Here is a 27,799-nt window from a genome sequence, read left to right as displayed (position 1 = left end):
TTGCATAAATACAAAAATTCATTTACACCAATATACTTTCATTTTAAATTAAAGTACAATCTTTAATGTTGTTGTGCAATCAGTTCTCAGTTCTTGTTCCAGTAAGAGCCTATCCTTATATTGCTTCGCGGTTTAAGCAACACGGGATATAGGTTTGCATAACCCTAAATCATTTAGCGTATTTTCAGACAGTTATGCGTTCATATTTCTTCAGCCTGCATGGTCTTAACAGAATTCCTTAGTGATAGTCTCCCAGTGGAATGCCTTAACGTCTTGCTTCTTCCCGGTTGTTTTACTCCTCTTGAGTGGCAGGTTGAGAGATATCGGCCTTGATTACAGCTTTAAGAGTACTGATCGCTTGTACCACGATGTTGAGAAACGGACTGTAAGGAGGCAGCACCTTAAGCTTTGTACTACATAAGAGAAGCTTCTCTTATGTAGTAAACCTAGAAATGGATAACTCGCTACAATGGCGAATTCTATTCAACATAGTAAGCGGTCAGATAACAAGCAGTGCACTGTGAAAGTAAAGTGTGGTATTGAGAATTCGACTGTACTTTTTTATTCCTAAGAGCGGTCGTAAATATTCCCATATTAACTTTAATGATTTCGCCATGACTCTTACTTCGCAAGATGATCACCTCATGGTTGGAGCTTGGACCGCCTGTGGTGATCGAAGGTCAAATTTTGACGGCCGATTGACAGGTGCTGGTCATGTGTTAGTAGATTGGATTCTGAAACATTAGAAAATTAGAAAATGAACCACAACTGACTTTTTTCTATGGAGAACTTAGTGAGCAACAAAATTCTGGCTTGGGCTTACTGAAACTGGAAACCGAAATTCTTTCATCGTCAATTTAAAGATGTCGCAATATCATCTTATTTTTTTCGATAAGCGAGGGCACAGCACATTACACCTGATGAGCTTCATGTATTCAATCATTAATGATCCTCAGGAAGATAATAAATAACATAGACGTAAAAAGTCTTAGTTGGTGTCTGACTCAGATTTCAGGTTGTAAGACTTTTTCAGTCAAGCCGTTCTTCATTTACGCAACTGGATCAAAACAGTTAACCCTGATGTACTCTAAACAGAGCAAGTTATACTCCATTATTTTGTTTGCAGGTAACATGATTATTTACAAATTGTTTGTCCGTTTAACACTCAAAACCTAAATGTTTATTTGCACTTCTATGAATAGGTGTTTGTTCAAAATGTAACAAAAATGATTCTGGTAACCTCTTTCAAAAACATTTCGGGAGAGAGGGTAACTCACTGACAATTTCCTCTTTTAAAAATCTGTTTATCTAAGTCTAATTTCCTTTAGCTTTTTTTTCTCTTTAATTTCCTCTTCCTGTCTCTAGGTCTAAACATCATATAACGTTACCGTTATTTTACCGCGAAAAAGATTGTGTTATTTTTTCAGCTGAATATCCTAATCTCTTCAAAACAAATTTTTTAAGTTGCACAGAAAGGCTGAAATATATTCTGTCTCCTTAACGGTTTAACTGAGTATTCATGAGATATCAAATGACATCACAGACACCTGCATCTTTTCTTCGTTTCATCATGAAGTGCTACTTTTACAAACATTTTGTTCAGGGCTACATATTTTACTATTCTTTCGGTGTGGTTTGGCTGGAACTCCTAAAGTTATCACAACAGTATTAATATAAAAAAATTGAGGTTGATAAGCTGACAACTTTTTGCGTAACTGAGTCTAGGAAAAGAGAGGATGACTGGTTTCCACTAGAAATGAATTAGTAGAAGGACTAGCAATTTTCTTTTGTGGACAGGTGTGGCACTTTTCCTGAAAGTGGACATCGCTTTCTCAAGTAAGTCGTATATAGCAATTTAAATGAAGATGTTGTCGGGTAAATTTATTCATGGCCTTTGAGTTATCTAATAACTAAAGATTCAATGTCTTGGGGGCTCGGAAAGATCGAAAGAGGATTTTTCTTTCGTTCAGCGCGCGTAAGCCTCTCGATCTATCAAGCGCTATCTCAACTTAACCTTTTCTATAAGAGAGTCAACACATTACCTCTTCGGTCACCTAATCAGTGTATTATGTGACGGATATTTCATTAATTCAACGCCCGCATGGTTCTTTGTGGATCATTTTATCGCCTCGTTTCTGTTCAAACGAGGAGCCACATGACTTGATATATTTTTTATTAATAGCAGTTAAGCTAGGAGGCACACCCTGGACTTACGACCGAGGAATAGCCGGAGCCAAAGGTACAGGAAATAAACAGAATCACGGTATTTTACAAAGCTCATAGTTAACAAAGCCAATGGAATTTTACTGTGTGTAAGCTGCTTTGATTTTCAACAGAGCATTCCAAGTTAAGCATAATCGTTATTGGTTTTTTTTCTGTCAAGGCCCGGATGAATGGGAAACGTTAAACGGTAACTGGTCTTGCAATGGACGTAAACAGTCCCCAATCGACGTGGGCACAGACCAGGTGATGCAGAAAGACCCCACCAATCCACCCAACCTGAGGCTGACAGTGGCTGGCAATAAACCAATCACCGGTGAGATTAGGAACAATGGATATGCGCCCACGTTCTTCCTCGCAGAGGAGTTGACGGTCAAGTTAGCAGGCGGTCTACTTCAGGAAAACTACTTTCTGAAGCAATTTAATTTTCACTTCGGCTGCAATGATACAGTTGGTTCGGAGCACACAATTGATGGCAACACGTATCCGATTGAGGTAAAATCCGACATCTTCTGGCTCTTGCTAAAACAGAGCTACGAGGCGTAATTACAGATTTTTTAAAAAAAACCAGTAATTTCTCCTCCATTTAATCTTAAAGAGTAGAAAAGAAAAGCTCGTGGATTTTGCAAACGTTATTGAGATGTTTACCACACTGAATACCTTAAAAAAAAACAGTCCTGTGTATTTTATTGTCCATAATTATCCTTATGCTTATTTGGAATTTCTGTTGTATGTTAGTTGCACATGGTATTTTGGGACAACACTAATTATGCGACATATGAGTTAGCAGCTCAAGGAGAAGATGGTCTGGCTGCGGTTGCTGTACTGTACGAGGTATATCATTTAACTATTTCTTCTCCTCTAGAAATCAAGTCGTCTATTGACGTATTAGTGTTAGCTTTATTAGTCAGGATAAAATTATGAGAACATGCTTATCAAATAAAAAATGAATAATTTGTACAATTTAATAAATAATGGTTTATTTCTCCTTTAAGTGAATCTAATATTGGAAGATCTCAATCCATTCTGATTGTAGTTGGCTGTCTAACGTATAGCTAAAGTCTTAGTTTTATGCAGCAGCAAGGATGTTGAAAAATGAAATTAATCTACCAAGGAAGGCTGCTAAAATAAATATTGGAATAAAAGCAGCATTTAAGACTTATCTGATCATAAATTAGCTCCTCTAAGTAGACTGAAATCTTATGAGGCACATCTTATGTTGCAGCTTCCTATGGCAAACATTAGTGCCACACCAGCAAATAATGCTCTGGAAAAAATTGCGCGTCTTCTTAACAACGTCGTCGAAGAGAGTAAGTAGTTCGCACACCTGTGGATTGCTTAGAGTAAGCTTATGTATTACAGCTTTAATTGAAATTCAAACCATTTGAACAAAGATCTCAGTCCTAACATATGTTTGACATGCTAGCATGATGATGTCAGCCAACGTTTGACCCTAGAGACGGAGGGGAAACTCAGTTCTTCATATAACTCAGTATTTTTGTTCGCGATAGACTGAAGCGAATGAGGGGGACTGGGTCGAGATCGAGACAAAATTCAGCTCTCAGTTTCTATCATCATACTAACCATATTTTACCTCGTCTTTTCATAAACAGACAGCAATTACGTGGTAACACAAAGCGAGGGGCTGCATATCGAGGACTTGGCACCATTACTCGTATCCCCGGATGTTGCAGACAGGTTTTACAAATACAAAGGATCTCTTACGACTCCCGGGTGTTATGAATCGGTCACGTGGTTTGTGATGAACAATCATCCACAAATAACAGAGAAAGAAGTAAGAAATCATCTTTACACAAATATTTTCCAACATCACACCTTAGATTTCTTGAAGAAGGAAAACTTTGGGAGGATGGCTTTCTCAGTGTAAAGTTATATACAATGTGAAGTCATCGAAAACACGAAGACTCGCAAAAATTTGACTGTCCTCTTTCCCAGTTTTCAAATCCCATTTCAGAAATTAAGAATAATCTATCTCTTCGTCACTCTTAACGTTAAGAGTCAAGATTTTAAAAGAAACAACGGAAAGTTTCAAACCACTTGAAGAATTCAAACCTGAGGAACTTTTAGAGATTCTTTTAATCCAAGCGCTGTTTTTTCATCTTGAAAATAGATGATGGCATTCCGAAATCTAAAGAGCAGCAAGGCGCATGCTCAAGGTCCAAATGTTGGTCGTATGTGCAATAACTTTCGAAACGTTATGCCACTGAATGGAAGACAGATCCATAGCAACATCGTCCTAGAGTGAACAGAAAGTATCCATCTTTGTATTTCTCATATCTACAGTAAGGTGAGTGTGTCTTAGAACAGACATTAATAATTCAGAGCGTTTTAAAATAGCTGTGTCACAGAGACCGCCTGACGATCCTGAGTTCCCTTAAGCCTTTTTTAGTATTTCTCGCAGAAGTGTTTAAAAGGTTTCCCAAATTTTTTTTTTTTACAAATTTTTGTAAAAACCAAAACAAGTATCAAACATTCACAGATTTGTTCTCAGGCCTGGTTTTCAGACATCACCGAGGAAGAAAGAGATTGGAGACGAGGTTGTGTGCTTTCACAACGGTCAAACATTGAAAATAATAATCAATGCGACGAGAAAAGGAGATGGTAACCAGGAAATTAAAATGTAACATAGGATTAAAAAAGGATTGGCCCTCGAGAAATAAATGATAATATAGAGTTCATGTATGTGACAGGTTCTTGTAACATTTTCGATATTTTAGGTTGATTGAAGTTCTAACAGGTGAAAGAAATCCGGGTGGTAACAAGAAGGACTGGCACGAGCTCATGTTAACCATGGCCGGAATAAAGGAATGAACTGTTATATTATGCTGTGACAAGTTGCATTAGTTTTCGTCCTCTAAGAAGCATGTTTGAAGAAAAGTTCTACAGATCACTCCAAAGACGAACAATTAGTGGACACATGTACATGTAATCCAAATGATGCAGACGCCTGTTATAATCATAAAAGGTCTTATGTTCTTGCAATTTCTGCCTCCAGTGTCTGTTGCTTTTTTCCTTGTGAAAGTCAAGTTAATGATGAGTAATTTTGGTTAAGTAAACTGGAACCGGAATATGATCAGAGCGCTCGCGGCATAGAATTGGTTGGATTGCAATGAGTGCTAATCCGTGCATGCAAAATGCAGCTACGAGACATACTTGTATATGAGTTAATTTGTTAAATACATAATTTTTGTAAATCCCACGATCTGCATTGCAAGCATCGCCATCAGACACCAAAATGCTGGCATTCGGACGGCTTTCTTCAATATTGCAAGCAATCCCAGAAGTCCACGTACTTTTCTTAGAACAAATGGTATCAAGCCAATGCTTATGTCCTGGGAGACCAGCCATGTCAGTTCAAGTTCTTTAGAGTGAGGAATTTTTGTAAAATTTGAGCAACTAAATGTTGCGTGTCGTTCCCTTAAACAGCAGTCGTAGGCATGCAGGAAGTAAAGAATCGTCCCTATATAATAGAACTCAGAGAAAACCGAGGCTAAAGAATGGATAGGATACTGCTACTAGTATTAGTTGTCAGCGTCCACCACTTTTTCATTAACCATTCTAGCTGAATGTATTTTCTTCCTACAACTCTTAGACTGTCTAGACTGCTCTAAGTTCAGTTAGTCACTTTTTAACCAGCCAAACCACAGGTGCCCCAAGCTCCAGCCGTGAGATGATCATCTTGCAAAGTAAGAGTCATGGCGAAATTATAGCAGTTTGTAGGCGAATATTTACGACCGCTCTTAGGAATAAAAAAATAAGTCAAGTTCTCAATGAAAATACCTCACTTTACTTTTAAAGTGCATTGCTTGTTATTGTTACTATGTTATTGTGTTTGAAAAGAACCAATTTTAGCGAATCATCTATCTCTAGGTTTACACCGTTTGCCCTTCAAGAACGCAAGATAAATTTCATTAGCGCTACATTTAAGTTGAATAACACGAAAGTGTTATCAAGTTAAAAGAAGACAACAATTATGACGGATTTAAATTTCATTTAAGCTGTTTTCATTTATACCAATATACTTTAATTCTAAATGAGAGTACAATCTTTAATGTTGTTGTGCAATCAGTTCTCAGCTACATTAACAACTTAAGAATTTCAAATAAGTTTGTGTTCCAGTAAGAGCCTATCCTTATATTGCTTCGTGGTTTAAGCAACACGGGATATAGGTTTGCATAACCCTAAATCATTGAGAGTATTTTCGGACAGTTATTGCGTTCATATTTCTTCGGCCTGGTCTTAACAGAATTCCTTGGTGATAGTCTCCCAGTGGAATGCCTTAACATCCTTCTTCTTCCCGGTTGTTTTACTCCTCTTGAGTGCCAGGTTGAGAGATATCGGCCTTGATTGCAGCTTTAAGAGTACTGATCGCATGTTCCACGATGTTGAGAAACGGACTGAAAGGAGGCAGCACCTTAAGCTTTGTACTACATAAGAGAAGCTTCTCTTATGTAGTAAACCTAGAAATGGATAACTCGCTATAATGGCGGGTTCTATTCAACATAGTAAGCGGTCAGATAACAAGCAGTGCACTGTGAAAGTAAAGCGAATTATTTTTTATTAACATTGACAGTATTTTTTTCATTCCTAAGAGAGATCGTAAATATTCCCATACAAAATTTTATGATTTCGCCATAACTCTTACTTTTTAAGATGAGCTGATCCATGGCCAAATTTTGACAGCCGATTGACAGGTGCTGGTTATGTGTCAATTGATTGGATTCTGCAACATTAGAAAATTAGAAAATGAACCACAACTGACTTTTTTCCATGGAGAACTTAGTGTGCAACAAAATCCTGGCTTGGGCTCACTAAAAATTGGAAACCGGAATTCTTTCATCGTCAGTTTAAAGATGTTGCAATATCATTTTATTTTTTTGGATAAACAAGGGCACAGCACATTACACCTGATAAGCTTCATGTATTCAATCATTAATGCTCCTCAGAAAGATAATAAATAACAAAGACGTAAAAAGTCCTAGTTGGTGTCTGACTCAAATTTCAGGTTGTAAGACTTTTTCAGCCAAGCCGTTCTTCATTTACGCAACTGAATCAAAACAGTTAACCCTGATGTACTCTAAACAGAGCAAGTTATACTCCATTATTTTGTTTGCAGGTAACATGATTATTTACAAATTGTTTGTCCGTTTAACACTCATAACCTAAATGTTTATTTGCACTTCTATGAATAGGTGTTTGTTCAAAATGCAACAAAAATGATTCTGGTAACCTCTTTGAAAAACATTTCGGGAGAGAGGGTAACTCACTGACAATTTGCTCTTTTAAAATCTGTTTATCTAAGTCTAATTTCCTCTAGCTTTTTTCTCTCTAATTTTCTCTTCCTCTCTCTAGGTCTAAACATCATATTACATTACAGTTATTTTACCGCGAAACAGATTGTGTTATTTTTTCAGCTGAATATCCTAAATCTCTTCAAAATAAATTTTTAAATTGCACACAAACGCTGAAATATATTCTGTGTGCCCAATGGTTTAACTGAATGTTCATGAGATATCAAATGACATTACGGACACCTGCAACTTTTCTTCGTTTGTTTTACAAACATTCTTTTGTGGACAGGTATTGCTCTTTTCCTGAAAGCGGACATCACTTTTTCAAGTAAGTCGTATGTAGCAATTTAAATGAAGATGTTGTTGGGTAAATTTATTCATGGCCTCTGAGTTATCTAGTAATTAAAGATTTGCAGACTCGGAAAGATCGAAAGAGGATATTTCTTTCGTCTAGCGCGCGTAAGCCTCCACAATCTATCAGGCGCTATCTCAACTTAACCTTTTCTATAAGAGAGTCAACACACTACCCTTTCGGTAACCTTAATCAGTGTAATATGTGCCGGATATTTAATTAATTCAACGCCCGCATGGTTCTTTGTGGATCATTTTATCGCCTCGTTTCTGTTCAAACGAGGAAGCCACATGACTTGATATATTTTTTATTTATTGCAGCTGAGCTTGGAGACACACCCTGGTCTTATGACCGAGGAATAGCCGGAGCCAAAGGTACAGGAAATAAACAGAATCACGGTATTTTACAAAGCTCATAGTTAACAAAGCCAATGGAATTTTACTGTGTATAAGCTGCTTCGATTTCAACAGAACATTCAAAGTTAAACATGATCGTTATTGGTTTTTTTCTGTCAAGGCCCGGATGAATGGGAAACGTTAAACGGTGACTGGTCTTGCAATGGACGCAAACAGTCCCCAATCGACGTGGTCACAGATCAGGTGATGCAGAAAGACCCCACCAATCCACCCAACCTAAGGCTGACAGTGGCTGGCAATAAACCAATCACCGGTGAGATTAGGAACAATGGATATGCGCCCACGTTCTTCCTCGCAGAGGAGTTGACGGTCAAGTTGGCAGGCGGTCTACTTCAGGAAAACTACTTTCTGAAGCAATTTCATTTTCACTTTGGCTGCAATAATACAGTCGGTTCGGAGCACACAATTGATGGCAACACGTATCCGATTGAGGTAAAATCCGACATCTTCTGGCTCGTCTGCTAAGACGAGCCAGTGACTTCTCCTCCATTTCATCCTTAAGTGTAGAAAAGAAAGCTCGCAGATTTTGCAAACGTTATTAAGATGTTTAACTCACTGAATACCTTCAAAAAAAATTTTTTTTTCGAAAACAGTCTTGAGTATTCTACTCTCCATAATCCTCCTGCAGCACCCCGGTGCTTATTTGGAATTTCTGTTGAATGTTAGTTGCACATGGTATTTTGGGACAACACTAATTACGCGACGTATAAGTTGGCAGCTCAGGGAGAAGATGGTCTGGCTGTGGTGTCTGTGCTTTACGAGGTATATCATTTAACTATTTCTTCTCTAATTTATCTCTAGAAATCAAGTCGTCTATTGACGTATTAGTGTTAACTTTATTAGTCAGGATAAAATTATGAGAACATGCTCATCAAATAGAAAAATTAAGCATTTGCACAATTAACAAACAATGGTTTATTTACCCTTTAAGTGAATCTAATATCGGAAGATCTTAATCCATTCTGATCGTAGTTGACTGCCTAATGTATAGCTAAAGTCAAGGATGTTGAAAAATGAAATTAATCTACCAAGGAAGGCTGCTAAAATAAATATTGGAATAAAAGCAGCATTTAAGACTTATCTGATCACAAATTAGCTCCTCTAAGTACACGGAAATCTTATGTGGCACATCTCATGTTGCAGCTTCCAATGGCAAACATTGGCACCACACCAGCAAATAATGCTCTGGAAAAAATTGCGCGTCTTCTTAACAACGTTGTCGAAGAGAGTAAGTAGTTCGCACACCTGTGGATTGTTTAGATTAAGCTTATGTATTACAGCTTTAATTGAAATTTAAACCATTCGGGACAGATCTCAGAATCCTAACACATGTTTAACATGCTTGCATGATGATGTCACCTAACGTTCACCCATAGAGACGCGTACCATGATGTTTTGAGAGGGGAAACTCAGTTCTTCATATAACTAAGTATTTTTTTTCGCGATAGACTGAAGCGAATGAGGGGGACTGGGTCGAGATCGAGACAAAATTCAGCTCTCAGTCTCTATCATCATACTAACCATATTTACCTCGTCTTTGTCTGTAAAAAGACAGCAATTACGTGGTAACACAAAGCGAGGGGCTGCATATCGAGGACTTGGCACCATTACTCGCGTCGCCAGATGTTGCAGACAGGTTTTACAAATACAAAGGATCTCTTACGACTCCCGGGTGTTATGAATCGGTCACGTGGTTTGTGATGAACAATCATCCACAGATAACAGAGCAAGAAGTAAGAAATCATCTTTACACAAATATTTTCCAACATCACACCACTCGAGGAATTCAAACCTCAAGAATTTTAGAAATTTTTTAATCCAAGCGCTGTTTTTCATTTTGAAAATAGATACTGGCATTCCGAAATCTACAAAGCAGCAAGGCGCATGCTCAAGGTCCAAATGTCGGTCGTATGTGCAATAACTTTCGAAACGTTATGCCACTGAATGGAAGACAGATTCATAGCAACATCGTCCTAGAGTGAACAGAAAGTATCCATCTTTGTATTTCTCGTATCCACAGTAAGGTGAGTGTGTCTGAGAATAGACACAAATAATTCAGAGCGTTTTGAAATTGCTATGTGTCACAGAGACCGCCTGACGATCCTGGGTTCCCTTAAGTTTTTTTTAGTATTTCTCGAGGAAGTGTTTAAAGGGTTTCCCAAGGTTTTTTTTTTACAAACTTTTGTAAAAACCAAAACAAGTATCAAACATTCACAAATTTGTTCTCAGGCCTGGTTTTCAGACATCACCGAGGAAGAAAGAGATTGGAGACGAGGTTGTGTGCTATCGCAACAGTCATACATTGAAAATAAGAATCAATGCGACGAGAAAAGGAGATGGTAACTAGGAAATTAAAATGTAACATAGGATTAAAAAAGGATTGGCCCTCGAGAAATAAATGAAAATATAGAGTTCATGTATGTGACAGGTTCTTGTGACATTTTCGATATATTAGGTTGATTGAAGTTCTAACAGGTTTTCGTCCTCTAAGAAGCAGCATAGATTTGGTTAGCGCTGAACTTCAGCTTCTATCACACAAAACATCTGTGGTGTTCGAAGTGATTTAACATATTTAAAACCAATGAAGTTCTGGGCCATCGCTAGTTTCCCGGATCCTCAATTACCAGCAATCATTCCCACTACAGCCAAAATTTCAAAATTTCATTTTTCACTAATGGAGTTTGAAGTTTTCATGATTCCCGAGATCACAGGTAACACTCCCTTCCCCCCCTTACCCCTCCCCTAAGATTTATTTTATCATTTCCTTCGCAATTCTCTTGGCTATTTGGTCGTCAACAAACTGAGTCAGATCATGTTTCAGCAGCAACTACATTTTCTGACGTTAAGTTGGAGTTACAAGCTTGAGCTTGACTTAAAGACTAAAACCTTTTCCTTCTTACAGTCACTTTTTAAAGCTATTACAGTATTTTTATTAACCACTGGTCTCTGTTCTCAAAACAAAAATGTAAGATTGCAGAGTTCTAACTTTTCTGAAAAAGAAAAAAACTTAGCAAACGCTATCAGTGTGTCACAGATATCAGTTTGTATATCATACTCTCTTCAGTACTCGCGTCAGAGTTCTTCAAGGGGATTCCTAGAAAATGCCATGTGCGAAGAGACGGATCAGGGGAAGAACAGCTAATAAAAATACCATGCTTAAAATCAATGCTATTTAAAGCTTCGATCCCTCAAGACGAATCACGTCTTGTAATCGAACATCCTGGCCCCCGTCATTCCTGGGATCCACATCACGTGACCTGGACAGGTCCACGTGTGTGTCATTTTTTCTCGCACATGGCTTGAAGCAGAAAATCGCTGCCCGGCGGCAAATCATCCTGTAGCTGGCGTCAAACAATGGCAACAGCGGGGAGATGGAGGAATGAAGATAAATCGCAAATTTTATGAGGGTATTTAGTTGTTGAGGGTAGGTGGTGAAACAAAGGCTTAGTGCAACCGAGGTGCAGAGAGGTAACCAACACAAAATGCTGAGGCAACATCTGAGTAACAACAGTCTGCAAAAGGACTTCTGTTGCTTTATACCTTTGAACGGTGGGAGAGACCGCGGGTTATGGAAAATTCTCTTTCTCCCTGTCCACATTGGATGGGGGATCTGCGAGGAAATGACAAACGGCTTCCCAGGGATACCAGACAGGGACCTCCCAGTAGTGGCACTAGGTATTACCTGCTCTGAGACTTCCGTGGCAGTACTTGATTCGCCTACGTTTCCGGCTTGCACACTGAGCGTCCTTTCCCGAGCAATGATTTCCAGTAGAACATTCAGATTGCCTTCGATTGAGCGAGATCTCTGAGTAGTCTTTCTGAATGGCAAAGGACTGTTACAAGAGGAAACTACACCCGATAGTCTACCAGAAATCACACTCGATCGCCTGGAAAAGCTTGTCTTGGACGATGACTTGGATGACGAAGCAGTAGTTGTCATTTCAGGATCATTGATCATCGTTTCCAATTTGTGTCTTTCCCAGAAGAGCTGCAGCGGGTAAAACCGGCGCCGTCTTCTTATTGCTCTCACAGTTAGAGACAAAGTGATGAATAAAACGATAAGGGAGGAAACAAGATAGATGATGGTGTAGTAAGACAAATTATGAACGTGGCTGAGCAAGGAGCAAGGATTCAATAAATAGAGACCATTGTATGAGCTCCACCCCAGAATAGGAGGAATGCTGAAAAGTAACCCTGTTAAGAGGGAAATTACGAGAAAAAGAATTCCTCTCTTCTTGACGTGCAGTTTGCCGTATAAAGGAAAGTGATGGTCAATGTTTTGACAAAACAAAGCAAGAACAAACAGAACCAAGAAACAAGCGAATTGCACCCAGAAGTTTAGAAACGTCAAGCTCTGACAGAGTGTCTTATTATGTTCCCACCAAAGCAGGCCTGTAACAAGAGTCACGAGGAAGAGCCCAGGGCCAAGCAGTGTGGCCGTAAAGTCGAGTGCAGCTAAAACTGTTATGTGAGGACATCTGAGGGTTGAACGATAAGAAATGAAGGGAATGGCAAGATTTCCACTGACACCTAACAACACCAGAGCACTGGCGAGTACAAGTTGAAGGGTACTTGAAACGATGAACATGATTCGCTGGTGATAAGTCACGCCACCTGCTGATGCTGGATGCACTTGAAATCTAAAGAATGAACACAAGTAAGACCATGACATTCCTTATTGCACGAAGAGGTAAATGATAAGTTAATGGGTTTGAAACTTAAGCCTTAATCCCTCAGCTTGTTCTCCTCAAGCGTTAATATTTTTGATATTATCAGCGTGTATAGCTCTTATTTCTTTATTTTTCTGTTTACCAAAATGTCCAAATTCTTTATTGTGGGGTGTTGGCGGTAAAAGAGTTGAAAAGAATGTCAACAGGAAACAAAAGGGCCACTTGGCACAGGAGCTTTCTGCTTGAATTTTGTTCTATAAAGCATCGAATGGTCTCAGAAAGACGAAACTGGATCAATAACTGTATAAAAGCGGTCACAACAGAGTTGAACGTGATAAAAATTTAATTATCATCGCTGTTATGATATTTATTATTAAACTAAACAATACGCCAGATGTTCGGCGTTTGTAGGAAATCCCCTCAAATTCTCAGGTTTTTCGGAACGATTTAAAAAGATGTTTTTGATATAAGATTGACGTTATGATGGATTTTATCTCGCCTGAAACAGGATGTATCAAAAGAAATAAAGGGTTCATTCTTTTGTCAGAACAGTTTTTCAGTTGAAAATATTTTCAGTGGAATTTCGTTTTCTTTTCACCTTTAATAGGACTCTTAAATTATTCTGGAAAGGAAGGTTGAATTTTTATCATCATTTCAAAACTGAGTTAGCGGAAACATCGCCCGACTCTTCTACCAATGTTACGTATGATAAAGTTATTTAAAAGTTGTTTTCTCAAATCTCTTAAATCAAAAATCACAGCTGTTTACTCCGTTCCGAAGAAAGCTGTCACTAGAAACAGAGCAGAAATAAAATCGTGCGAGCAGTCACTTAAGATTTTTTACATATAGGTCAGCGATCATGTCAAAAATAAAAAAAAAGTTGTATGTTGTTCTTTTGTTTTTGTAATTCATATGTGCGCACAGATTTTTTTTCAGTTGAATGATCTACCTAACGTACCTCCAGGTGCAGATTGATTTCTCCACAATAACGTTTTCAGCAAAATTTTTCAAACTGAAATTGATTCCCGAATATGGAATGTCCGAGAGTGAACTTTTAAGACATTCATGAACGGAAAAAGTAGAAACAATGATCAATAAAATTTATACTGAGGAAATTTTCAAATTTTTTACTTCAGATATAAATGCATATATTTCTCTAATTGCTGGAATATCTTTGGAATCGGAGTGAAGATAAAGCGATGTACTAATGTTTAAAACTGAGGTACCTCTGCACATACCAGCTGTTATCCAGTCTTTTTGACCTTCCTGTGTTACAAGGCAGAGGAAAGACCAGTGTTGAGTTGTTTTTAAAAGTCGCAGAGGGCAAAACGCAATGACTGCCAAACTGTGTGAGACAGGACGAGGTTGAGGGTGACAATGAAATGGAAATGATTGGAAATTATCATCAAAAGAAAAAAGGCAATTAGTATTACAGATAATTAGTAATTTTCAAGAGGCCAATAAAGCTAATTTAATATCATTCAATTGCCAATCGCTTAAGAAACTTTTAAATACCTGCAGGTTGACATGGCAACAAAAAAGTCCACGTTTTTATATGGTTCTGGTTTTCCATGTTGTTTTATCATGGAGCATCCCTTGACACTTATAGTTTGAGCGTTCACAAATTTATACAATGTGAACAACAGATGACACTATGCAGCGATTAAACACCATCGCCATCTGATAAGTCCGCTACAGCCTTGGATAACATATCCCGAGGGGCAACAAATGCGTACTATTGGCTACCTTTTCATCGGTGACAGCGACATCCTATTTCTCTCCTGTTCACAGTTAATGGTCTTTTCTCCTTCTTTATTCACTGCGAGATTATTTATTCATTTTTCGTACATCAATCAGTTTAGCACAGTTTCAGTTTTAAGAACAAGGTGTTTAGGAGTTTAGGATGGTAAAAGGCCATGGTTCTCCTAAAAGAGACTCGCCGATTTAAAAAGTCTTATAACCAAATGTTGAAATGATTGATAATTCTAGGGAATGTGTAGAATGCGTTCCCTTCCCAATAGAAAAAGGTGGGTTTCGTCGAGCGATCATGGATTAGACCAAAATCGAACCAAATGCATCAGACTTTGCCCGAAAGAACCTGGAATAACTAAGACATTTCTTACGGTACATTTTATTTTTTACAATGGCTACTTTCGCATTATTTGTGATCTATACCTGGGATAAAAACAGAGATTTGGCGAGAAAAGAGGTAAGATGCAATGTAAAACATTCAATATCTCAAAATTGTCATAAGTTACGAAATGAAATACTTCCTGACTCTTGCAGCCAACAACAAACAAGTTAAGAGCGAAACTACAATAGCCGTAAAGAAAATGATCAAAAATACTCTGTCTAAAACCATGGCTGCTCTTTTCCACTGTTCTGTATTTGCCCTCTGTGTGTTTTCTCTTTCAAAATACTCAGCAATGTAATCCAAACCATCAATAGCAGTGGTTATGTCATCTAAAACAAAAATATTAAAGTCAATGGTTAACCGGTAAGTCATTAATTAAGTTGAAGTATTAGTGGGCTGACTTATTGAATATATAATATACAACACCTTGTCCAATAGCATCTTGTCTTACCTACGTCAGAATCTTTGGTATCTGAACCGCTGTTAAATCCTCTTAGCTGATCTACGCCTTCTTGTAGACGGCCTGAAATGTCCTCGATATCGTTGCCATTGTCGTCCAATGATTCATCCCACGATACCTGAGTGAACCAAGATGATCCCGCTGAACAAACCAGAGTGTGCTCAGTACGTTTTACTGCTGACTCACCGTCGTGTATTTTGGTTGCTCTTCGTTTGACAACTTTTCTTGACTCGCTTTTCTCGCAAGCAAAAGAAACTTTTTTGCAATCTTCGGTCAGGCTTTCACTTCTTACAAATTCAGCTGCAATTGATTCATTATAGGTAGCCATAACAGCTTTGACATTTTCATCTGACCTGACAGAGGCAGTACTCGAAACGCTACTGCTGTATTCGAAAGAAGAACCAACTGAAACCAGTGTAAGGCGACCCTCCTGATCTACTCGACCTGCTGCAGAAATCCGGGGAATTGTACCATGGCTATCACTAGTAATTATCAGGGGTGGGTCTTGAATTGAATGGGCTTGTCCATCATCTTTGTGACATTCCTCGGGAGTTTTATCCTTCCTGGCATCGAAATCTGGCGTCAAATCTAAGTCTACTGATGGGAGAAAATAAAATGAAACTACCTCTTCTATGAAATAATTAAAATAAAATGTAATTATCTATAAGCGTTCCGTTTGTCGTGTGCCTTCAAGAAATAACATCCTCTTCAGGCGACACGTGGAAAATTAAATTCTTTCATACATCATTTAGTGAAAAATATGAGCTTTGCGTGAGAGCTTGTCTTATTTGCATACCTGTTTGTGAAGGATGAACCTTTGATCGTGCTCGAGATCGTGTGCGTTTTAAGCGTCTGCAGGGACTGGTAAAGAGAAGTGGTTGTAGCCGTTGTAATATGAAATTCTATAAAAGATATAACTCGATTTAATGGTGGCAGTTACTTGAGTGGATTTTTATGCTCTTGGTTTTATTTTAATTTGGAAAGCAGTTTTTTAATTTTCTTAAATACTCAGAGATCCTACTGAAGCTAATACCGATTTTGGTCTCTTCAATTTCGGACAATCTGAAGTAGGAGGGTAACAACTTTCCTCACCATCAAAAATCGCGAGAAAAAAACTGTTGAGACGATTCATTTACCAGCCCTCTGAACAAACCGCTTCTAAAATTGTTACTACCCGACATCATGGAAGTAGAAAAAAAACGCTTTGACAACCTTGAAATAGAGAAAGTTGACAGGAAAGGTAACAAAGGAGATAAGCGTACATTCGGCTTAGTTGTCTCAACAGTTTTGTCCATGATTTCGGATTGTCCTTGAGAATATGCAAGTCACTCTTTCGCTACTGGTTTTTTCGTACCTTAAAAAGAATAAAAAGCGAAGTATGATGCAACTCCACACCGGATGAGTTCATGAAATAAACAGCATACACTAAACACGTGCAACACATAGCCAATGCAAGGATTATGATTGCGCAGCCGGAGAACTTTGTCAACAGAGGGAAATTTTTTGAGGCGTTTGGCATCTTTGTGTTTAACAGCAGGAGATACACAGATAAGCACAGTAGAAGGTTTATACCGGCCTCTGAAATATTAATGTTCACAATAATAATAACACATTTTATAACGCTATTACTACAGGATTAATTATGAAACAATTTCAATTGGGATCCAGTCTCTTCCTCAGTACAAATTATCAAGCTAGCCAGCGTTTGGAGTCTTCAGTAACTACTCACTATTAAGAACTAAAAGAGGATTCTCTATAATGAATAGTATATTGTATTACTATTCTATCTGGAGCTACCCCTGACCGTTTAGCAATATCTGCAGGCGCATTCTTGATTTTTCTTTGCGTGTAACTCGACTCGCAGGTTTGTTTGCGTGTTATTTTTCTCGTGGTTATTTGTCTGTCTGTTAGTACCGAGAGGAGATAGAATCTATTTCCCGTGTTAAATATTATGATAATACACAACCCTTGACTTGATTCAAAGTCTATTGTTATGCCAGAAGTCAAAAGACGAGAACAATTCTTACCCATTCGCTTTCCAACTTCAGGCGGGATGAGAAACAGTAGCAGGGATAAAGCCAAAATAACTACCGAAGGAATGAGGTAATTGACAATAAAGAAAAGTGATTTTCGCCTGATCATTATGGTATACACCACAAGAGAAAAATCGTTGTCCTGAAAATTGTCGTGCATGCGTACTTCAGGAGATATTTGAAGTACATCCCATTTGCTGTTTTTTACAAATTGCGTCATGTCGATTCCTTCTTTGCGCAAGGTCCAGTATCACAAGGCTGGAGTCCATAGTCCATGAACCAAACGTCAATTGGCAAGTCTGATCGTCAAAAGGAAAGTCGGCAACGTTTAACGCGCATGCGCTACGGATGTTCGTTGGCTGGGAGAAGAAGATGCTACCGCTGCTATAAACGATAAGGCCCATGGGTAGATCGTCATCGCTTGATAAACCAAAATCTCTGACGGCACCAACTCTACAAAAGCGAAGTAGGAAAGAATAGGGAAAGAAAGATTCAACTGGTTGGTCCCCAGTGGCAAATCACAGGACCGCCTATGAACTGTACTCACGCGTTATAAAGAACCATGTCTGGGGTCCAGACCTCCTTGAAATCTAAGGTAAGAGATGTGATATTGTGCTGGGTTGCGTTCCATCGTAAGCGGTTATCCATCCAGAACTAAAGTTAGATTGGAAATGAAAGGAAAGTTTAGGAAGACATTTTGCAATCTAAATATCAAGTTATTTAATCTTCATGGTATGTTTCGTGAGGTACAACAAATTTCTGTTACATTGAAGGATAACTGTGGAAAAATTGATAAAAAGGAGTTTAATGTACGTAAATAATCATTTATAAAAACTTTCTCATTCATTCACTCATTCACTTACTCGTTCTGCAAGCTGTGCGTTACAAAAACACATCAGAAAGTTCTAATGATGACTTTCACCTCACAATCACAACGAAACCAGATCGAATGATAGAAATTGTGGCAAAATCTGCTTTCTTCCCTCCTCGTGAGAAAAAAAAATTCTGTTGAAGGAAAGAGTTCCAACTCGGGTCCCTTTGAGTTGTTCTCAAATGAGGACTCTCAACCAAACGTTTAAGTTTAAGTTCCTCTCTTGTCACTAAGTGTCTTGTTATAAAGATATTTCCCAAGACATGCTCACCATTCGAAGCCAAATTGCTAAACCAATTTCTTCCTTCTTCGGATCCTTAATTCAAAATACATAGCGGCAACAAAGATTAGTCTCACTTGTTCAATCATTAGAAAAGGTTCCAGCAAAATTTTAGTTAAGTTTGCAAATCCTGAAAATAACTTTTCCTAAGGAGGCTGAAATTCATGATGAAGAATGAAAATACTTAGCTTAAAGTTGAGGTTGAGAAAGGAATGGATTTAATGTCAATATATTTAAAAGGGGAAATTCAATTCTTTGGCAATTTCCCGAATATCTCAATAAAATGTTTTTATTTTTAATGCAACTGGTATTAGAAATTAACGTTTTAAAGCTGAACAATGAGTCAAAAGGACGCAATTTGGAGACGTGTTTTACAAATTTGAACTTTAATTGATGTTATTTTGGCCCAATTCCAGTCGGGATTCACTTACCACTTCATCAAGATTGGAAACAACCAGGTGTAGAGAGATATGCACTGGAGTCGTAGGACGCTGGTTCTTGCTGTAGTTTGCAAACAAGATTCGTCGCAGAATCTTTTCGTTCTTGTTGCCTTTCCTGAGCGAACAATCTGCGGATTTTTAATAATGTTTTCCATTAAATGTTGTTCCGCTTGCAAAAACGCTGCTTTCCATTTTTTCGGGAAATCGATATTTTCCAACGGCCCGAAACTTCATAAGGCGTAATTATATTTTGCAACACTTGCAACACTTGAATTCAAATGTCGCGTGCAATGTCAAAATTGTCCAAGAAGCGAAAGGTTCCAAGTTCCTTTTTCAGAATTTTGGTACATTTCCAATCCATTCATTGAAAAAGGGGAACCTAGAACATACTTCCAACGTCCACATATTCATCAGATCTAACAATTATAACAAAGTTGAAAGATAATTTGGACAATGTTTATGACCGCGAACGTATGTACAAGGCACTTCCTCAACACCGAAGAAACGACTGTCAAATCATACCAGATGTCACTAACAAGCCTAAGTTTTATCCTCAAGAAGTTAATACCGTCACAGTAGGCATTACATGTTTGATACCTTGATCGCCAAGTGTGCTGAGAATGAGACCAAAGACAATTACGCTAAAAATGGCTGAATTTTCCCTCATTGGAAACTTTGCTGAGGATTCAAGAGCAGCCTGCAAAAGGAGAACTCATCAATTTAGAACCAGGGAATGAAGTTTCGTTCTCAGGTTTAGCTGGTAATGAGGGTACCTGCTCCATGTCGCCTAAGTGACGTTTGACAGGTGCCTTATTATAACAAGCTCATATGCCAGAAAGAGCGTAATAATCTCTAACAAATATATATCGCATAAATTAGTGTGAAAATGGACTATAATTTGGCATAAAACGAAAGAACCAAAATTGATTTTGAACATTTTTGAGCGGTGCACAGGTTTTTGTTTTCTAAAGTATACTACGTTTTGGTCAATTTCAATTCGGATCCTAACCAAATTACAGGTACTTGAAATTATCGAGCTGAAAATTCCACAGAATTTTGACTGGGTCGAACCTTTTGATTGCGCACGAAAACTCAGTATACTAAGATTCTTTCAGTTCTTGCTGACGTACAGAAATAGAATTTCTTATGGAAAACACGTGTAATACGTAAAATCCTATTTACTCCGATATGATCAAGAATTCTAGAACCTCTACTACGCAATAAAAATGTGGACAATTACTGTCAATCAACGTCAAAACACTGATAAATTTAGAAGGCAATTTCAATGAATGTGAGCTTTAATAAAGCATTCCGGTCCTGAACTTTATCAGTTTATCACTCCTGGCCATCAGGGGATCAAACATTAGTGTGTTGCTCGCCCTTAAACGCATTTCCATGTTTTAGTCACTTGCATTCCAAACTCCTGATTTTCCTGGACAAGGCATACAAGTTAGTAAAACTCGGACGTAAAATCTTGATCATAAATCAGGTGTTATAAGTTGCCATCTTTGAACATGCTTCATTAGGTACCAGACTTAACAGTTTGATATGAAACGAACAGGTTAGAGGTTATTTATACGTTTAAAAGATAACAATTCTATCGAACGTCGGTGATGCATTAGAAGGTTATTAAGAACGATTTCAGTAGTAGTGAGTCTCGAAACATTTTTAATTTTTGCAAAGGTTAATGATCTTTATCGGATCCGTTCAGTAATTGAGTTATCATAAAAAGGGAAATGCTCTTTCGCAAAATTAATTCTTAATATTTTTAAGTTTTGTACGCCCATAAAATTAATCCTAACAATAGCTTACTTCATTTATATTGTTTACGAATCACTTAGTATCTTAAGAGCCGCTGTCGCTTTAAAATAACCTAATGGAAGGAGAGCACACTTGATACTGACTCCTCTTTCGATTAGCACTGAAGTACGCTTCCATGCATTTTTAGAATCTGATCAGAATTTTTTTTTCGCTGCAATTCTTATCAAGAGTCAATTCTTGATCCTTAATCTATTCACATATCTTGTCAAAAAAATCAGTCATCTTTGGAAATCTGTGTCGCGTGACTAATTATTCTAGAAATCTGCACCGCTGTTAGAAAAACAGCTTAAATAACAACATCGCACGATACAAGACGATCAGTCTTACCTAACTCGGAACACCTGTGTCACGTCTACCGTTTCTCATCAAAACACCAACATGCTTCATTTATACGGACAAGGATTACCCAGGAGAGCGCCGAAAAGAAGGGGACGAAGAGCTGTCAGCTTGACGCAGCCCCATATATTTAACCGCTTTGGAGAGCCTTCCAAACACTCGATCATCCAACCATACAGCAGCAAAAAGAGAAAAGTGAGTGATCGAAATGATGGAATTACTGTGAACGTCAGTGGAAAGAAATACTTCTTCACTGGAAGATTGTTATCTCTATTTCCCAACAGTCTACTGGCGCATCGTAGAAAACGAGCTTTTTTCTACGATTCTATACGCGACGAACTGTTCTTCGACAGGAATCGAACAGCGTTCGAAACCGTGTTCCATTTCTACGTGTCAAAGGGACGATTGATGTTTCCCGACGAAAACTTTCCAGAACAGCTTCTGGCGGATGAGCTTTACTTTTTTGGGCTATATGAGTACATTAACGAAGATATCAAAAAGACAAAATTAGCCTTGCCAAGTGCTTTGACCAAGAGACAAGTTATGCCTTTAAGAAAGTGTCAAAGAGAAGTATGGAAGATCTGTGAAATTCCAGATTCAAACGCACTAGCTAGGCTGGTGAACTTGTTCTCTTTACTCGTTATTGTCTGTTCAGCTATAATCCTGTGTGTTGATACTCTCCCTACCTTCAGGAACTACAAACCCGTGACCTTGGCATCAAATGCTGCATCGAACACATCAAAGAACTCGAGTTATGGCAACCATTCCACAAAGACACAAAAAATAGAGATCATTCATATCTTGGAGGCTTCTTGTATTTCATGGTTTACTTTGGAACTCATTGCACGATTTTCCGTTTCTCCAGAAAAACGAAAGTTTTTTGTTCAAGCTTTGAATATCATCGATTTAGTAGTCATTGTTCCATTCTACATCTCGTTGTTTATATCCTTTGGATCTATTCGCGTCTCATTGTACATTTTGCGTATTCTCCGTTTGTCAAGAGTTTTTAGAGTATTAAAAATATCTCGCTATGTTACTACTATGAAAGTACTGGGAAAAACTTTCAAGGACAGTATTGGTGACCTCTGGACAATGTTATTTCTGAACATTATTGGAACTGTTCTCTTTGGGAGCATAGCTTACTATTGTGAACAGTGGCACGAGGGGACTAAGTTTGAGAGTATCCCGGTGAGCTGTTGGTGGGCTATGGTTACCATAACAACGCTCGGCTATGGAGATATCGTTCCTAAAACACTAGGTAAGAATGAAATATCACTCGTGGGGCTGTTTCTTAGCCTAGTTTTCTATACATTCTTCAGTGGTTTGGGTTACTTTCTTATCAAATTGAGATCCGGCAAACCGTGAACGCTTTTATTTGAACCTGAGAGGTCAATTGTGTACTGGTCGATCTTGATAAAGTTCAGTGCACGCGATCAAACCCAAAACCACAAACTAATTACTTTGCTGAAACATCATGGTTTCTGTTGTTTACAATTTTCTGATCGTGGGTTTCAGAGTATAGTTACTTCAATTCAAGCATCTCTCACTTTTGCGCTATCTTACATCGGGATGATGATTAATTACAGGGCTATTGGCTCATGAAGTATCCAAATACCTTATAAGGATTTCTCCTTAGCTAATTCCATACTTTTCCTTTTGAGTTATCCAAAATATTTAGTGTCTTATCAAAATAAGACTTTTTTTTACAACCTGTTTTCTGGACAATGCTTTGATATTTTGGGGAAAAAGGAGTAAAAGGCTTAAGTAGATTATGTGTTTCTTCTTATACACCAAGCCATGTAAGGTCTCACGTGCTTATTTTCACCATGACAACTCCACGATCACAGGAAATTCGAGTGGCTTTGTAATCAATAAATAACACTTATTTTCTCTATCACACTGCTGGACTGGTACTCAGACAGACAATCCTAACAATTTCTTGATGTTGTCTAACAGGGGGTAAGATAACAGGTGGAGTGTGTTCAGTGTCTGGAGCTTTACTCATCACACCCTTCTTGCCAATCATCTTTGAAAAGTTTAACCGGTATCAGCAGCAGGAGGAGTTCAAACCGAAAAGTAATGGGTACGACATGCGGGAAAAACAAAGAAAGAGAGCTTACACGGTTGACTACACTACGCATGAGCAATGCCAAGTAAATGAACCGCTGGTCAGAAAAGGCAGAGGAGATTCACGGTCTGAAAAACACCAACAAGAAGGGTGGATAGAGAATTTTACATACACCTCCAGCATAAGAAACTCAGATATTCAAGAGAACTTCATACCATGGAAATGATTTATTATTTTCGTAAATATAACTGTACTTATTACTTGATCATTGTATGCTCGAGAATCTTGCAGTCTCTGATTTTGAGAGTCAAGGGAATTAAACTCATATTTGGTGGCCTACTTAATTATGCCCATTTCTGCAAGTACGCCTCTCGATTTTCTTCATACAGGTTACTGTTTCAACAATTCAATGCCTTAATCTCGGCGAAGTTCGGCGAGCAAGCAGAAAAAAAAATTATCGCTGAACGGGACCTACGAGTGAGAAGGGGCGCGGTACCCCGGACATGTTTTCGTGTTGCGCGCCAACTTTCGCTTGTCGCAGATTTTTATTCTTTAGATATGATAATTCTTTCACTTTCTTGATGGAAAAGAAAGAGAGAAATACATTCCCATCACAGATAATGAATATTTGATATTCCTCATTTCAGTTTTTGCCCCCCAGTTCGTCGTGATTTAGTTTTTCCACTTTTTCTTCACTGTAATATTAATTGTATCATTTCTAAAATACGGCTACAACAAAACTGAAACTAATTAATAAGACCTTGAAACAATAATTAGTTATTTACACGGCAAGTTCTTCTCTGTTATGATAATTAAACAGAAATTAATTCGTTAATTGGCATCCAACGATGTAATTGGCAAATCATAATTTGTTTATCAAGGATCAACAATGTTTTTGTTAGGGCAAAACATACTCGGTTTTTAATGTTACGTCACATCTGTACAAAGAAGGGAACTCGCTCTCAGAGGAATAATGACATAAAGGTAATCAGTAACAATTTTCTGTGCAATCCCATCGCTCTTAATTTTCCAAGCACAAAATCAGCACTTTGTTAGTTATAATTGCAACGATATGGCGTTATTGTTAAAAAAAACGGTCATATATTATTTCATCTCTTAAGTCTGCTTTCATACTCAAGAATCCAGGCACAGTGAAAATTAGATTGGAAATTACTTTTCGTATTCATGGCCACGGTTTGTCAATTACCGTAAGGGGACTATTATACCCTTCTCTAATAAATTGGCGTTTGATTTAATTCAGTTATTCTGTTAATTTATATTCTGATTGAGGTAGTAAACGCCGTAAATTGACTTTCTTTATCATCTTCTTTTTCCTAATAATGGTTTGACTGTTTTTAAAGTCTGTGTGCCTTGCCCTTCATCCCACACTTTCCTTCGCAGTAAAGGGCAACAAGAAAGGCGAGCGTCGCTGCTGGCTTAACTGGTATTTTGGAAACAAACAAGAGGTAAAATTTGATCTCGAACCATGTGATCATAGATGTTATCTATAATCCAAAACATAACTATTTTTGTTTTGTTTTTTTTTTTTCACGAAATACATTAGGATTTCCGCTGCTGTTCATATTCCGCGATATTGTTCCACCCGCGGCCATAATTTATTAGTGATCAGAGTGTATTGCCTGTTTCGAAACATTCTTACCATCAATCGGAAGAGTTTGAAAGTTTATCATTTTCGGTAATGAAAATTATTCGGCAAACAGATACCATCCAAATGTGCACTTTGAATTCTCCAATGTGCATTTGTTGCGTGCAAAGTACTTTGAACACAACCGATGAAATCCAAATTAATAACGAATGAAACTACCTTGAGTAAACATGAAACTCGCCCTAGGACTCAGTTTGTTCCTCAAAACATAAGGCCTCATTCACCCCTGTTTTCATTACACAAGTAATTTTTTTTCGGAGAATCTACAAAACACGTAAACTGCCCATCAATCTGTTTTATTGTGGTGACTGCCCCTTCATTTACGGACTTCACCAGTTTTCTTTCTTTCCTCGCCGCGTCGGAAAAATTTAAATTTGAATTAATTTCTGATGTTGTGGTTTTTTTCTTCAGATAGTTGACCGCTTGACCGGTGTTTCACGTGACTTCTTACCAGCGAATCATGTTCATCGTTCCCAGTACCCTCCAACTTCTACTCGCCAGTGCTCTGGTGTTGTTAGGTGTCAGTGGAAATCTTGCCATTCCCTTCATTTCTTATCGTTCGACCCTAAGATGTCCTCACATAACAGTTTTAGCTGCACTCGACTTCACGGCCACACTGCTTGGCCCTGGGCTCTCCCTCGTGACTCTTGTTACAGGCCCGGTTTGGTGGGAACACAATAAGACACTCTGTCAGAGCCTGAACTTTCTGAGCTCCTGGGTACATATCACTTCTCTTTTGGTGCTTTTCTTTCTTGCTGTGTTTTGTCAAAAAATACAACTTCAATTTCCTTTCACTAGAAAACGTCAGGCTAAGAGAAGAGTAGTTGCTTTCCTTGCCATGAACTTGTCAATGGGATTTCTTTTCAGCCTTCCACCAATTGTTGGTTGGAGTTCTTACAACGGTCTCCCTCAGTCACATTCTCATATTCTGTTCAACTATGATCAAACTCCCTCAAACTATTCTATCCTCTATCTCGGGTGTTCTTTCGCTCTTCATTCCGTAACTATCTTTCTTGCTATCAAAGCGTTGAGACATCGTCGGTGGTACCCAGTACTGCTCCTCTGGGAGCGACATATATGCGAAATGAAGATAAACGACCCTGAAATGACAACAGCCACCAGCTCAAGATCAAGTCAGTCACGTGGAACAAGCCGGTCGAACAGGTCACACTGGTCTAGGCGGTCAAGCGGAAGGTCTGGTGTTACGTCTGTTACTGCAACTCCTCTAGCTTCGAGGAAGTCTTCGTATCAATCTCGTTTGCACCAAGAGAATCTTTTACTAGAAGTTCTTCTCCGCCAGGGAAACCTAGACGGAAAAAGCTTGACCACTCCAGGAACTGGTGCGAATGGAGGCACTGGAAAGAAAATGAATGTCTTCGCACACCCTGTCAACAGTTTAGTGAAGGAGGCCGAATGGGAAACCCGACGTCCTTCAAATCCAAGGGATCCGTTCGCTATCTCGTCAAGAATCTCCCACAAACTCCCGAGGAAACGAGTTTTCCAAAACCCACGAGTAATTCTTCCTCCTTTCACATCTCTTAAGCAACGGCAATCTCTATCACGTTATCTTGTGCTAAAATCTTGCGTGGCCATGCTGAGTTGGCTCCCTACATATTTTTCAGTGGCGTTACAACTCACTTCAGTTCACTCCTCCCAGGGGTTAGGACCCTTACTTCCGTGGCTGATTTTCTTCCAGTCCTCACTCTCTTCTCTGGTCCCATTATGTGACGCGGGCTATAGGCTTGTGCTATTCAAGTCAGCGTACTCCATTTTGAAGGCATGCGTAATTACAAAGAAGACCCAAAGCATTGAGTCAGATGACGTCGAATTCAAGTTGGAAGGAACTCGTCACGTTCGACTGATTCATATAAGACCCTCCAGATACAAACGCTGGATTCAAACTCTGTATAAATTAAAATAATGTACAGTGTACTCGTTTAGTTAAGGAGAGAAGCACTTTTTTAAGAGAGTAGCGACCGCGCAGCCGGTTTAAGTGCCTACCTCTAACCAATATTTTTTTCATTTATTCATTCTTGGACTTATTCGTCTGTAACCTACTTCCAAAGTTTGCGATCTACACAAATAAATTTTATTCACAATTAATATCATGAGTGCCTAGATTTTAAATCATTTTTCAAGTTGAGTTACTTTAGTGTTATAAGATTTTGCCTTACTACACGAGATGCTGGTTAAAGCGAACAATTTTATGTCAGTTTGTAAGCTGAGCCGTGTAAGAAAAAAAAACTCATGTCTGTAGCCGGTTTTACCTTGCAAACATTTTTGCACTTCCCCTCGACTCTCAGAAGAATATTACTTATGTAGTGTATTGCGTTACATAGGGTCACATAGCGTCACTACTGTAAGGAACTTCCAATCGTGCCGTAAATCTACTCTCCAAGTGGAAGCAAAATAACTGACTTCGAGTATTGTACGCTAAATATATTATCTTGATTATTGAATAAAAGACAGTTGAATTAGAGGAATGAGAGTAATCACTTGACCTATGAGTACTCTACAACTTCAAAGACTTGTTTTTTAGCGGTGAAAACCGCATTCCATGCAAGTCTCCCCTCGATCTGGGACTGGCTATAGAATCAGAGCAGTCTGAGATGATTTAGGATTTAGAGTCAACTGGTTTGAAAACTGAAAAGTTTACTCCCAGGGTAAACATTTCAAACTCTGAGAGATTTGCTTGCATGCCTATGCAGACCTATCTGAGT

The 27,799-nt window shown here is 38.4% G+C and overlaps 5 protein-coding genes across 5 annotated transcripts; 3 read left to right on the top strand and 2 right to left on the bottom strand.

The window, feature by feature from the left end:
• Positions 1-780: 780 nt before the first annotated feature.
• On the top strand, positions 781-5,987 carry LOC131777703 (carbonic anhydrase 1-like). Its single transcript, XM_059094026.2, has 9 exons — positions 781-1,126; positions 1,798-1,836; positions 2,183-2,239; positions 2,384-2,715; positions 2,959-3,054; positions 3,446-3,530; positions 3,834-4,015; positions 4,352-4,528; positions 4,959-5,987. The coding sequence occupies exons 1-8, from the start codon at positions 946-948 to the stop codon at positions 4,484-4,486; spliced, it is 1,107 nt and encodes a 368-aa protein (XP_058950009.2). The 5' UTR covers positions 781-945; the 3' UTR covers positions 4,487-4,528; positions 4,959-5,987.
• An 879-nt stretch (positions 5,988-6,866) lies between these two features.
• Positions 6,867-10,674, top strand: LOC131777705 (carbonic anhydrase 1-like). Its single transcript, XM_059094028.2, has 9 exons — positions 6,867-7,357; positions 7,822-7,860; positions 8,205-8,258; positions 8,401-8,732; positions 8,967-9,062; positions 9,444-9,528; positions 9,852-10,033; positions 10,148-10,324; positions 10,530-10,674. Exons 1-8 carry the CDS (start codon positions 7,177-7,179, stop codon positions 10,280-10,282), a joined length of 1,104 nt encoding a protein of 367 aa, XP_058950011.2. The 5' UTR covers positions 6,867-7,176; the 3' UTR covers positions 10,283-10,324; positions 10,530-10,674.
• Positions 10,675-11,472: 798 nt separating this feature from the next.
• LOC136278342 (melanopsin-like) lies at positions 11,473-14,289 on the bottom strand. Its single transcript, XM_066161914.1, has 2 exons — positions 14,209-14,289; positions 11,473-12,940 (listed from the first exon to the last, which is right to left on the bottom strand). The coding sequence occupies exon 2, from the start codon at positions 12,886-12,888 to the stop codon at positions 11,473-11,475; it is 1,416 nt and encodes a 471-aa protein (XP_066018011.1). The 5' UTR covers positions 12,889-12,940; positions 14,209-14,289.
• A 541-nt stretch (positions 14,290-14,830) lies between these two features.
• LOC131777737 (neuronal acetylcholine receptor subunit beta-3) lies at positions 14,831-19,928 on the bottom strand. The gene is given in 10 exon segments (XM_059094062.2): positions 14,831-15,433; positions 15,556-16,161; positions 16,361-16,466; positions 16,919-17,142; positions 17,592-17,838; positions 17,840-18,050; positions 18,145-18,251; positions 18,740-18,784; positions 19,180-19,316; positions 19,786-19,928. Coding segments are annotated over 10 exon segments (1,962 nt in total). The 5' UTR covers positions 19,856-19,928; the 3' UTR covers positions 14,831-15,224.
• A 1,384-nt stretch (positions 19,929-21,312) lies between these two features.
• LOC131777738 (potassium voltage-gated channel subfamily A member 7) lies at positions 21,313-24,189 on the top strand. The gene is made up of 2 exons (XM_059094065.2): positions 21,313-22,603; positions 23,302-24,189. The coding sequence occupies exons 1-2, from the start codon at positions 21,388-21,390 to the stop codon at positions 23,637-23,639; spliced, it is 1,554 nt and encodes a 517-aa protein (XP_058950048.2). The 5' UTR covers positions 21,313-21,387; the 3' UTR covers positions 23,640-24,189.
• Positions 24,190-27,799: the final 3,610 nt, after the last annotated feature.

This window comes from Pocillopora verrucosa, chromosome 14 (genome assembly GCF_036669915.1).
Source record: "Pocillopora verrucosa isolate sample1 chromosome 14, ASM3666991v2, whole genome shotgun sequence".
Lineage (NCBI taxonomy): Eukaryota > Metazoa > Cnidaria > Anthozoa > Scleractinia > Pocilloporidae > Pocillopora > Pocillopora verrucosa.
The sequence above is the reverse complement of the archived record's forward strand: the minus strand, read 5'-3'. Positions and strand labels throughout refer to the sequence as shown.

What these genes read in the sequence shown, in the direction of transcription:
- LOC131777705 (XM_059094028.2), top strand. Translation starts at nt 7,177, where the DNA reads ATGCTCCTCAGAAAGATAATAAATAACAAAGACGTAAAAAGTCCTAGT. An exon ending in GCAACACGTATCCGATTGAG is followed by an intron (nt 8,733 to 8,966) that starts GTAAAATCCGAC and finishes GTTGAATGTTAG; the next exon opens with TTGCACATGGTATTTTGGGA. An exon ending in TAACAACGTTGTCGAAGAGA is followed by an intron (nt 9,529 to 9,851) that starts GTAAGTAGTTCG and finishes GTCTGTAAAAAG; the next exon opens with ACAGCAATTACGTGGTAACA.
- LOC136278342 (XM_066161914.1), bottom strand. Translation starts at nt 12,888, where the DNA reads ATGTTCATCGTTTCAAGTACCCTTCAACTTGTACTCGCCAGTGCTCTG.
- LOC131777738 (XM_059094065.2), top strand. Translation starts at nt 21,388, where the DNA reads ATGCTTCATTTATACGGACAAGGATTACCCAGGAGAGCGCCGAAAAGA. An exon ending in TATCGTTCCTAAAACACTAG is followed by an intron (nt 22,604 to 23,301) that starts GTAAGAATGAAA and finishes GTTGTCTAACAG; the next exon opens with GGGGTAAGATAACAGGTGGA.
- LOC131777703 (XM_059094026.2), top strand. Translation starts at nt 946, where the DNA reads ATGATCCTCAGGAAGATAATAAATAACATAGACGTAAAAAGTCTTAGT. An exon ending in CTCCATTATTTTGTTTGCAG is followed by an intron (nt 1,127 to 1,797) that starts GTAACATGATTA and finishes TTTTGTGGACAG; the next exon opens with GTGTGGCACTTTTCCTGAAA. An exon ending in GCAACACGTATCCGATTGAG is followed by an intron (nt 2,716 to 2,958) that starts GTAAAATCCGAC and finishes GTTGTATGTTAG; the next exon opens with TTGCACATGGTATTTTGGGA.